At 33.0% G+C, this 12,437-nt stretch overlaps 1 protein-coding gene across 1 annotated transcript in view; it reads right to left on the reverse strand.

The window, feature by feature from the left end:
• The window catches only part of Moe (moesin), a 56,354-nt gene that overhangs the window by 14,385 nt on the left and 29,532 nt on the right, over positions 1-12,437 (reverse strand). Inside the window, exons 9-11 of the mRNA XM_035373521.2 lie at positions 8,496-8,592; positions 7,910-8,073; positions 7,181-7,290 (exon numbers count right to left, since the gene is read on the reverse strand). Of these exons, the coding sequence (XP_035229412.1) occupies positions 7,181-7,290; positions 7,910-8,073; positions 8,496-8,592 (371 nt within the window). The remainder of the gene's footprint in view (positions 1-7,180; positions 7,291-7,909; positions 8,074-8,495; positions 8,593-12,437) is intronic.

Here is a 12,437-nt window from a genome sequence, read left to right on the forward strand (position 1 = left end):
AAACTGCCAATAGCTTTATTGATCAGCAGCTTTCAGTTCAAAAACTTTGCTTATAATCTGCAGTGTTTTGATGATGGTATGTTATCTCCCCCCCCCATCACTTCTGCTCTTAGTTTCTTTAACACTTCCATGGTCTGTTTTTATAAACACCATCTTAATACTGTTGCTAACTCACACATATTTTAAAAATGAATCCTCATAACTTCCCTTGCTAATATCCAAAATATTAACTATAGCTTGCAATTCCTCTGAGGCTTTTGCACACATTTTTGAACACAGTTTAACTGATTTTTAAGAGATTAACTTCCTGCATTGACTAATATACACAGGTTTTAGCATTGCATTTTCAAAAAATTAATTCTCTTCATTATTTACTGAACATCTTTTCTGCAATAAAATTCAAAATCTTTTATAATATCTTAAAATTAAGGATTGAATGTTAGAAGTTGTATTTGCAGGATGATACACTAATATTTTTCAGAGCTGTGTGTTGTAGTTCCCATTTTCCAGATGGCTGCATTTCAAAAGGAAATCAATAAACATATTTGTCATATAAGAGTTTTTGTTATTATGGTAAGTTAAAAGTAAATTCTTGACTTCTTTCAAATATACCGTATTTATGCGAATCTAATGCGCCATCGAATCTAATGCGCATCCCCATTTTAAAACTTTAAATAATAAAAAAATTGTTTGTCGGCGAATGTAATGCGCGTCAATGATATGAGGAATTTATTGAATCTTATTTTATACAACAATGGATTTGTATATAAACAATAAATTAATGGTATGATTATTTTATTTAAATTTAGATACCATATTTCATACAACAATGGATTTATACATAAAGTAGCAGAACATAGAATTAACCTATTAGTGGGCTATTGTCATGTGAAACAATCATTGTTAATTAGCATTACCGTATATACGGTACCTATCGTAAAATATGAACATGAAATAAATCTTAACATTTCTATCTAGCTAACAGTTTCTACAATCAGTGATTAATAGTAAACGTCTTTATTCACTAATGTTTTCATCACTGGAATCCTCGCAGCTCTCTTCATCAGAAGCAGATTCCTTTCCTCTTTCCTCATCATCGTCATCCTCGGCGTTCCAGAGCACGTCATCGTCACTGCCATTCAATGAATTTGAAATGCAGCATTTCTTGAAAGATTTCACAATCATTGGTGCTTCGATGCTTTTCCAGGCAGCAGAAACCCAGTGTGCAACAATGTGCGGTGCAGCATGCTTAATTTTTCCTGTCGGGGTCAATACACGGTTTGGCTCACAAAACCATTTTTCGTACTCCGCCTGAACGTAACCCTTAAAAGGTTTATTTATAATAACGTCCAGGGGTTGTAACACAGGCGTCACCCCTCCAGGAATAATAACAAGATCACTGCCTAGGCTGTGCATCTTTTTTACGTCGTCGGTGAGATGACCACAAAATGCGTCCAGACAAAGCATTGATGATGGATTAGAGAGCCCACCGGGACGGCGTTTCCATACATTCCGGAGCCAATCAAGCATTAATGATTCCGTCATCCACCCCTTCTCTTGGTTTCGAATCAGGACATCATTTGGGAACAGCTTTTCATTCTTAGGGGTTTTAGGGCATGTTTTCCGTTTGAAGATTAAGAAAGAGGGAAGTTCGCACCCGTCTGCTGTTATTGCCAGCATCACTGTTACGCATTGTTTTTCACATCCCGAAGTATTGATGATAACTTCCTTAGTCCCCTTCTCCGTAATGGTGTAGTTACGGGGCATATCAAACCAAACTGCCGTCTCGTTAGCATTGCCAATTTGCCCGAGTGAAAAATTCTTTTACTTCCGAAGTGTGATGACATACCGCTGAAATGTTAGTAGTTTTCCCTCAAAATCTGCAGGAAGCTTTTGGCATATTGTTGTACGGCGTCTTAGAGATAAACCCATCTGCTTCATAAACCGATCCACCCATCCACAGCTAGCCTTAAACTCTTGTTTCGGTATTCCAAGAACTTCAGCCTCCTCTTTTGCTTTATTTCATATGGTGTCACTAGTCACAGGTTCATTCTTCCTCCTTTCACGTACAAATTCCAAAACTTTTTTTTCAATTTTAGGGTGTCTTCCTTTGCGAGGGCCAGTGAATTTCTTTCTACTAGCTTTAGTTGCAAACAGTGCCAATTTCTGTTCGCCACAAGCGAACACTGCTCTCAGCTACGTTGAACTCTCTCCCTGCATTTCTATTGCCATTTTTTTCAGCATAAAGAATTACTTTACGTTTGAAAGTAGCGTCATGTGACATTCTTCTCTGTTTGCCCTCCATTTCGTGACTACGTACTCTGCAGTTTGTATCCTCTATGCAAAAATGTGTCAACGATAAATGTAACGGTAAACGTAGTTGAGAAATTTGGTTGACGTCATCGGCGAACTTTGCACTCGAATCTAATGCACACCCCAATTTTGAATACTACATTTGGCCAAAAACGATGCGCACTAGATTCGCGTAAATACGGTAGATGGTTTTCAGCTTTTTCAGCTAACAACCAATACCGTCTTCTTAATTGTTCGGTCCATGTTGCACTTTAATAAAACAGTAACTTATTCCTTCAATTTCTTAAACCAGCTGAAGTTTTACTTTTAAATATTAATGAGTGTTTTGGCAATTTGGTAACACAGTTCAGATTCATCTGTATTATAAATTTGAGTACTTGTGTTTTTGACTTGAATCTATGCTAAACTCAAGTTTTGTGTTAATATAATATAGCAGCTCAAGAAAATCCTCTTTTACCCAGTTATCAAGCTACATGATGATATGCTTCTTCCTTCTCACCATGCAATCTTTGAAGAATAATGTTGGATTTTTCTTTCTTCAGCTTATGAGTCATATGTCAGTTGATATAAAATGTTCTCTTATAATCTGGCAAATTAGCATAGCAGGTCTAGAAACAAACATTTTTTTAGCTTTACAGCTTGAAACCATTCTAAAAAAGCAATTTTAAAACATCCTGATTTCTCTCTTTCACACTTCCTTGAGAAAATTGCATTTTATTAGTTTTTCATTATATAGTTTCTTGTTTAACCCTTTGGCCTATAACCAAAAGTCTGACTCATGGTAAAGAATTTTTGCCATAAACAAAAGTCACGAGTCTGACTCGTAAAGAATTTGTGTTATAAACAAAAGCCAGGAGTCTTGACTCGCGGTGAGGAATTTGTGCATAAAATGCCGCTTATTATTATTAGAACAAGCGATTGAAGTTATTCTATATCAAATATTTTTCCTTTGACTGTAACATCAATTTTTTTTTTCAGTTGTTTCTGACGAAACTGGATGATCTGTTGTTACTTTAGTTCCCTGTAAAGCTTCATTACATTCACACGTTTCAAATATAATTTCATATAAAGAATTAAAAACTCTTATACCCATCCTACAATTACTTTTGTCAACTGATCATTACTATTGTTCCTAAACATTGGTTATTATTTCATAATTCATTTCGTTACACTGAAATATATATGTCATGAAAAGTATACATTTAGCACCAGTTCGGGTACACGGCTGAATAGTTGAATGGCATGACGCGCAACTGACTTTCTTGTTTACTATAGCTCGCACAATTGGCAGATATCGTGTACGACAAGGGGGTTAAATAAATCACACAATGTAGTTTGGAGAATTCCCAGTTTTGACACAAGTTTTTTTTTTTTTTTTTTTTTTTTTTTTTTTTTTTTTTTCTAGTTGCAATTACCAAGAACTTTAGAAACTTTTAAAAGCTTATGATTCTTTCAGGCTGCAGTTGTTTTACTAGGCATTTCAACAAATTACAACTTAAGCATACAATTTTTTTAAATTTTTAAACTTTTATTTAAATTTGTTTTAAGATAAAATAATAAATACTTGAATAAACCACTTCCTCCAGTGACTATCCAAATTTCAAAATTTACATTTCTAGCCAGCACCACTTCATGATTGTAAGCATGACTACTATTTCCTTAACCTTTTTGAGATGACGTGCCTTTGTTTAAGACGTTCCCTTAAAACGAATGTCAATTGCAAGGAATAGTAGGACGGGGTTTTTACGTCACCAAGCGTAACTTTAGAAGAAAATTACAATAGAAGTTTATGTCCCAGCGTCATAATTTTTGGTATGATTTCAGATTATTACTTAAGGTATTACTTAAGGTATCATAAATCAGGATTTGATAATCTTTTTCCTTTACATGAAAGAAATTATTTTCAGAAGCGCTATTCAAATTATTCTCAAGTTTTAATTGATAAATACAGTAATAAACTTTTAAATTAATAAAAAATACAAGAAAGATTATTTCCAAGAAGTAAATACAGAACGTAAGACAGACAGTGAGCTCAAGTCTGACACAATGTCCATATGAGAATCACTAGAATTCTAACTCTTTAGAAAATGAATCATCACTCTCATTCATGTCACTAAGTAGCTCATTAACCATCTGAGTATATCCTTCGTCTGATAAACAATACTTGCTTGCCATAATAAGCTTTCCAAAATTCAAAGGAAAGTACACAAAATATATGAGATAAAAGAAATGCAAAGCATAATAGAACCCCCATATAATAACCCTAAAAGACACTACATAGTAGCAAAAAAGAATAAAAAAAGGATTTGAAAGGATAATCAAAAAACGTAAATGTTTAAACAGCAGAGCTTTTGTTTAGATTACGGTCTCCCCTTGCAAAAGCTGACACCAATGTTACGCAGAACATGATCAAACTGAAGGTCAGGATCCTAAAACTATATTCAGTTCAAAAGTAATGGTCACAGGACACCATATCGTGGTCTTAAATATTCCAGGACATTGATACAAATGTGCGAGAGGCGAACAAGAAAATGCTCTGGCACAGCAGCATGACAGATGGGAAATGAGTGTGTTTCTTACTAGCATATATGCATGACAGTCGGCATGAAAGAGTTAATCTACAGGTACCACTTCCTTTCCCGTCAGACTTTATATACTGCTCAAAATTACTCTGTGAATCTTTTTATAACTCTCTGTGAATACAATTTATATCTCAAGCACAAGATTTTGAAAGTAGAAACCTTAAGATAGAATGCAGAAGGTGCACTTTCACTTTGTATCAGCTGGTAATTGAGAAGGAACTCTCAGCTCATTTATAACAATTCTAGATAACTGTTTTTGTTATCCTTAAGATAAGGAAATTCTGCCACTCTGAAATTTAAAGAAGATAAAGAACTCTGAAAACAGCTTCTCAGAGGACTGGGGTGTAGGAAAATTTCAGTCACATCTGTTTTATCTGTGCACTACACACCTGACAGATAAAGCAGCAGTACATTAAATGGATAAACTACAAAAAGGTTTTTGATAGGCACAAGAAGGATGTTCTGGCACAAAGTATCAATCTTTTGCCAATCTGAATATAACAATAAACAGTGTTTTTTTCTATTGATTAATATGCACATGTTGTGGTTCTTGAAAATATGATAACAAGAGGCTGAATTCATTAACCCCTTAACTGCCATGCCCTTTCAAATTGCTATCATTTGCTTTGCGCTGCTACCAGTAAAATTATTCCCAAAGCTTTGGAATGCAACACTACAATGAACTTGACAGAGTATGCAAAAGAGGATACTATTTCAGAGAAGGGGGATGTTTCTGAAACGATGAAAGCAATGACAGCCCAGTTATTGGTCATGTTTCTGTTTGAGTAAAATGGGTTTTTTTTTTTTTTTTTTTTTTTTTTAATTATGTTTCTTCTGTTTTCGTTTACTGTTTTTTTTTACGAATATGTATGACAGTGAAATATATGATTACTTTCCGTCATCTTCAGGATCGGACACCTCAGAATATGTTATTACGTCAGATGATGGAGATTGTGACTATTCTCCGAAAGATGCTCAATGTTGGGTATGACTTAATATGAAAAAAAAAAAAAAAAAATGCCTCCACACTTTCCATTTAGGTATACTGATTTAACAAGGTTATAACACAAACCGGAAATTACACTTTACTGGTTTAAAATAAATTGATCAAAACCACACTTTTGGGATGTCTTATATTAATCTTTATTACTACACAAACATCATTTTTATTAAACTTACATCTTCATTAAATTTTAATTTTTTCTTTATTTTGTGAAAGCAGGTTTTAGACAGCAAAACTTGCACTTATTTCCCCCCTAATACATCACATTAACTACATGTGCCTGTGTAAAAAAAAAAAAAAAAAAAGTGTCACTGGGAAGTGAATCTTGTACATTTTCTGTGGCAGTTAAGGGGTTAATAACTACAATAAGCTGCAGGTACTACACATATGCACGGTTGCCAACCTTGAAATATAAAAATAAGGAATTTCAACAAGGTTACACCATTTCAAAAGAACTCTAAAATGATATACATCCACTCCATTATGCATTACTCAGAATACTGACTACTTATGCATTTTTTATGTAAAAATATTAGCATTTAATTAGATATTCTAAATGTTATGTTGTTGGGGTTATTTAATTTTGTAAGTTTTTAATAATTTTATACAGAGGAATTATGTAGGGAAAGAAAGCTTTTATTTATTTATCCAAGCGCTTTTAAGTACAAAAAATATAATTACTTAATGTACATATAATACAAAAAATATAATTACTTAATGCACATTGTACTGTGTGGATAAACTTGATAATGTAGTATATACTCAGATGAAGTTAAATTAAATACAAATATTGCCTATAGCAGATTAACAGTCTGAAAGTTAATTTGCTAAATCTTATGTAGCCACAGCAGCGCAACACTGTAAGATATGTCGACAACTCCTCGTTGCTGCAACAGAGTGCTGCTGTAGCAGAATTGTAAGGTAAGTTGATAATTGTGTTGTCCATGCAAATATCACATGGGAAATTGTTCAGAGTACAAAGGAATAATTCAGATCAAATAAAATCTGATAAGAACCATTAAACAAGAAATAACCAATACACTAAGGAATAGAATCTGATCGTTTCAATAAATTTCTAGAAACATTTCTCTTAGTACACAGCTAAAAATCAGGAAGTAGGAAAGAAGTGATGAAAAATCAGGACTAAAACTGGGAATATTGATAGCTATGAACGTATACGATGAGATAATACATAAAAATAAATCAATGAAATAAAAGATCTATTAAATACATGGTCTTATCTAAGAGAATATATATAACACAAAATCTATAAAAGAATTACCTTTCTGTCTATTTTCCATTTCTTCTTGCATCTGCTTAATCTTCTCAGCATATTCCTGCTGTTTTTTCTCTGCTTGTTCTCGAGCTTCCATTTCCCGACGAAGTTTCTCACTTTGAAAAAAAAAAAAAAAAAAAAAAAAAGTCACATTAATCAAATTTCCATTATCTTTTCTACTGAAGTATAAATATAGAGCATTCTACGATTTGACTTACAAATATTTTTTCATGTCAGTTGTTAACATTTTTATAAATTAAACAGCACTTTTCAAATGATTTTAAGTTTTAAACAAGTTTTATTGCACATTACACCTATACGAACATCACATTTTAAATCTGAAAATTAAGCCCACTTGAATGAAGTAAAGCATACCGATTTTTGTATTAACCAATTTTTCAAGGTCACCAAATTTTAGCTTCACCAAGATTTCTAATATTCCACAATATTTGTAATTAATAAGCTAAATAATGACTTATGAAAATTCTATCATTAAATTTATGCAACAAACATTTTTTATAATGGGCTAATTAACAAGAAACATACTAAGAAATTGAAACATTTTTCAGTTTCAATGAAAAATTTTTTCAAATTAATATTGATTGTTATGCTTATTTTTTTTTAATAAAATTTCACTTTTATTTGATCCTTGCATGCATAACAGGACAAAGATAAAGGGAGTTTCATTCACAAAAACACAATTTAATATCCAAATTCCCATATAAATTTTAGTACCGTTCTTGTTGCTTGGCCAACTTTTCTTCTCTAGCTTGAGCTTTCATTTGTTGAACTTCTATAGTATCAGGTTTTCTACGCCTCATATATAACTCATGATTACCCATGCACAATGACAATATCCTCTTATTGATCCTGAGACGAGGTGCAAAAAACACAAAATCCTAAAATTTATAGAGAGAACTAAGTTTAAAATATTAAAGAATCTAATGCATCAATTATACAGTTACAACAAATTAGGCAAATTCATTAAGCAAAATATTTCATAAAATAAAATGAAATTATCTTTTAAGCCACAGCAAATATGAGATACATAACCCATTTAGCCCAAGCCTATATTTTGATTCGAATTCCGCGAACGGGCTGGCTGCATGGGCGTTTTCGTGGTTTTCCCCATGTGTAACATGTATACGAGCCAGTTTCCCTTAAAAAGTTCTCCATGAAGGCATCCCTTCCCTTAGGCAGATAGCCCTAGCGTGCTTTGCCGTATTCTCAATACACCAATACCTATATTTTGAACTGAGATTATCTAACTATATTTGAACTTGAGATTAAAACAATATTACAAAATTTTTACTTAACTTACAGGTGCTTTTTTATCAATGGGTTTTATTACAAATTTCTTGTCATTAAAAGAAATATTTCTTATTTCACTCCATGGGAAACCAATCTTTGGAGTCAACCTAAAAGAAAAAATAGACTTTAAAAGAATGAAGCTACACATTAATTCTTCATAAACAAACATTATGAAAATTAAATCAGCATATCTTATAACAATTAATTTGCGCACGAATACTTTTACATAAGGCACGAACTCTTATCATCTTACAGCTTAAAATATAATTAAACCGCATCACTACCTACTTAACAATAAGACTTTTATGTTATTTACAATAGTATTGCATAGTAAAAATGTCTCTTTATATCTATGAATGTGACAAACAGAAAAGCTTATCTATGTAACAATTCATTTAAAAATCCAAAGAATTTCAGAAAAAATTCTGAAAAGATTTATTTTGGATCCCTTACATTATATCAAATTGTTTATTAAATGATATACATTCACTAGAACAAAAGGGAACTGTTTTCAGCAAATAATCATGGTGATATAATTTAAATTCTATATCACACTCACATATTTTCCCCTTCTTTAACTAATACAACTGCATGAAAATCAAAAGGAGAAAATTATGTGAAAAATCTATTCCCAAAGAAAGCAGTTACAGTAAAAAACAAATGAAAAGTAGTCAAGGATTAAACTACTCATAATTACGACTTTTATTTAAAAGAAACCTACATTCAGCTTACCATCATCACCCTACAGTGTGATCTTCCCATATGCAACAATCTTTGGAAGAATCAAAAGCATTAGATATCCCTGTTTTATTGAAACATTTGGCTATTGCTAACCTCATCAATCAGAGCCCGTGCACCCAAAATCCATGAGCAAATAAATAAGCAAGACCGAGAACAACCACTATATGAGTGAATGAATCCATTTTAAAATTTAGGCAGCTCACTTTCCAAATGGTTTGAAGAAAATAAATAATAATAAATTTTAAAACGTTTCACAGCCTTGTGCTAAAAAAACGGTAAGGAGGTAAAATGCGGTAGGGAAAATATGCATTCAACAATCCTTTAAAATGACACTCAAAGGAATTTGGCACGAATTTTCCCCCTCCCCTCCCAAGACAACTTCAGAATGAAGTCTAATTTTACATCAACTTAGCCTTAATTCTGAAGTACATGCCAGGGTAAAGAACTGAAAGATTTTCATTAATATACACACATAACATATACTGCCTATCTGAATAAAAATGCAAAAATATGTTTATTTCTAAATATTATAACAATAAATTTTATTGTTTCAAGCTCTAACAGAAGTTGCATAATTCGTTTTAAAAAACCTGACTCATAAAACCAAACTATCTCACATGATCTAAACATGCATCCATATTATAACTTTATTATCAATTCCTATATGCTTAAGAAATTATGTTATCAAAATTTCCTTTTATGAAAAGTGACAAGCATTTGGCATTTGTTAGGAATGGCCAAACCCCTCAATCATTTAGCTGTCTTACAACTGAAAGCACTGGCAGAAGATATTACTTCTCACACACACAAGCCACTAAGCCTTTGCAAGATTTTAACCTGCAGCATAAAGTTCAGACTAACAGTTAACCTACATTAATTACTATACTGTGTTGGAAGAAGCAGATGAAGCTGTATTTTTGGGGGGTGAAGAGGGGTTAAAATTTTGAATTGTTTTACAATTAGATTTCTGAATAATGGTATGATGAAAAAATTCACGTCATTCAAAAAAAAAAAAAAAAAAAAAAAAAAATCTACAATGATCAAGAAAAGGAAAAAAAACATATCAGAAGCTTTATTGTAAATAAAGACACAGTCTACACAGCTGAATAAGTTATGAGTTTGGTGCTGATATATTCTGAATTCCAGAGCAGATTATACAGAACTATACTGTTAATTGGAATATTTCATTAAAAGATTAGTAAATCATATTTTAATAAATAATAAATTAGTGCTCCATTATTTTAAGCCCTATAATATGTTCCACAAAACTTAAAACCCTTGATATTTGGAACAATGCTTTTAAAATAGACTTCATTATAATTATACAAGTCTTACCATTTCAAAGTGCTTATCTGCACAACTTAAATTTACATATTCTTGAAAAATATTTCTAATTAAAAGTCCTGCTTGCAATTGAAAAAAAGCAGCCATTTGTTTTAAAGAAAATTTTCTGCCAAATAATAATGCAACTGTCAAGCAAAAGAAACATTTTATAACTTGGTTTATATATCACTGGCTGTTAGTGATACATATAATTTACATATGCATTAAAAATAACTGATTTTCGGAAGAAAGTTTCAGAATACTGAAAAAAAGAGACAGTAAATTCACAATGTTTATATTCAGTCTGAAAAAGTAAAATTAATTTTTTAAGTTAGACTAATAGAGATTTCGAACAGAGGAATAGAGATATGTATTTTTCTCTATGTGCGCAATGTACAGAATACTGATATGTCTCCAGGACTATTACTGTTTCAAAATGGGCATTAAACGGTGGTATGCTATATAAAATTTCTCACACACCCGAATTTTCTGATGAATCTGCCTAAATAAGTGCACAAAGTTTGAGAATGGTTGAAAAATTGCACAAACGGCTGCTCATCTTTCAATAAACAGTTGTGTAGTGTTCTACAGATTATTCTTCTACGTAGGCTATTCAGAAAGTAAGGAATGTTTCCGTCTGACGTCGCTAGGCGTGCACAGTTCACATATATTTTGGTGTCTGCGTGCTCGGCATCTCAGTCGACGTCCAGCCATCACAACGGGAACATTTCCACGCTGCCAGTTTTTTCGATATTCAAATTTAAAATGTGCGTTGCAATTGAAAATCCCGCCAATTGTAAGGCGCTCTGTGATACGGTTTTTGTTGGCAAAAAACCTATGGAAATTTACCGGCAAGTGTGTGAAATGTATAGAAACAACATAATGAATGAAAGTTCAATCCGGAAATTGTGCATTCAGTTTAAAAATGGCCAAACTAATGTTCATAATGAAGAGAAGAGTGGACGCCCTAGCACTGTGACTGACGAACTAGTCGCTAAAGTTGACAAAAAGATTTGTGAAAACCGCTGTTTCACAATAACGGAGCTTTTGCCTATTTTTCCACAAGTTTCACAGGCTTTGTTGTTTGAAATTGTCACACAAAAGCTAGGCTACTGCAAATTTAGTGCAAGATGGGTGCCGAAATTGCTTACAGACCACCATAAAGGTCAGCGAATGGGGGCAACTTTGACATTTCTGGAGGCCTATGACAGACATGGTGATTCATTACTGGATCGAATCGTAACTGGTGATGAGACGTTGGTGAGAAAAAATTACAGTCCATGCAGTGGGGGCACACAAAGACCAAGAAAATGTTTGCAAACCTTGTCACCAAAGATTATGATGACTGTATTTTGGGATAGGCAAGGAGTGCTTCTGATTGATTTTCTCGAATGTGGTGCCACAATAAACTCCGAGCGGTACTGTCAAACTTTGCGCAACCTTAGGAGAGCAGTTTAAAACAAGCGCCGAGGAAAGTTGACGTCCAAAATTTTGTTTTTGCACGACAATGCCAGACCTCACACGGCAAACCACACTCAAGAACTCCTTAATTCATTCAAATGGGAGGTTTTTCCTTATCCACCCTATAGTTCCGATCTTGCACATAGTGATTTTCACTTGTTTCCAAAAATGAAGAGCTGACTAGCAACACAACGCTTTGACGACAAGGAGCTGCCGCTGTGCGTCAATGAATGGCTGAGATCGCAGGTGAAAGAATTCTATGACGAAAGAATTTCAAAGCTTGTCCACCGCTATGATAAGTGCCTCAATTTGTTTGGTGACTATGTAGAAAACTAGAATTTTATTCGTTCTTTCTGATGAATATAATAATTTTTTTTTCCCTTGTACTTAGTTTCTTTTTAATTCCAAAACGTTCCTTACTTTCTGA

This window comes from Stegodyphus dumicola, chromosome 2, assembly GCF_044657685.1.
Source record: "Stegodyphus dumicola isolate Sdum_Otavi_A_Nest chromosome 2, ASM4465768v1".
Taxonomy (NCBI): domain Eukaryota; kingdom Metazoa; phylum Arthropoda; class Arachnida; order Araneae; family Eresidae; genus Stegodyphus; species Stegodyphus dumicola.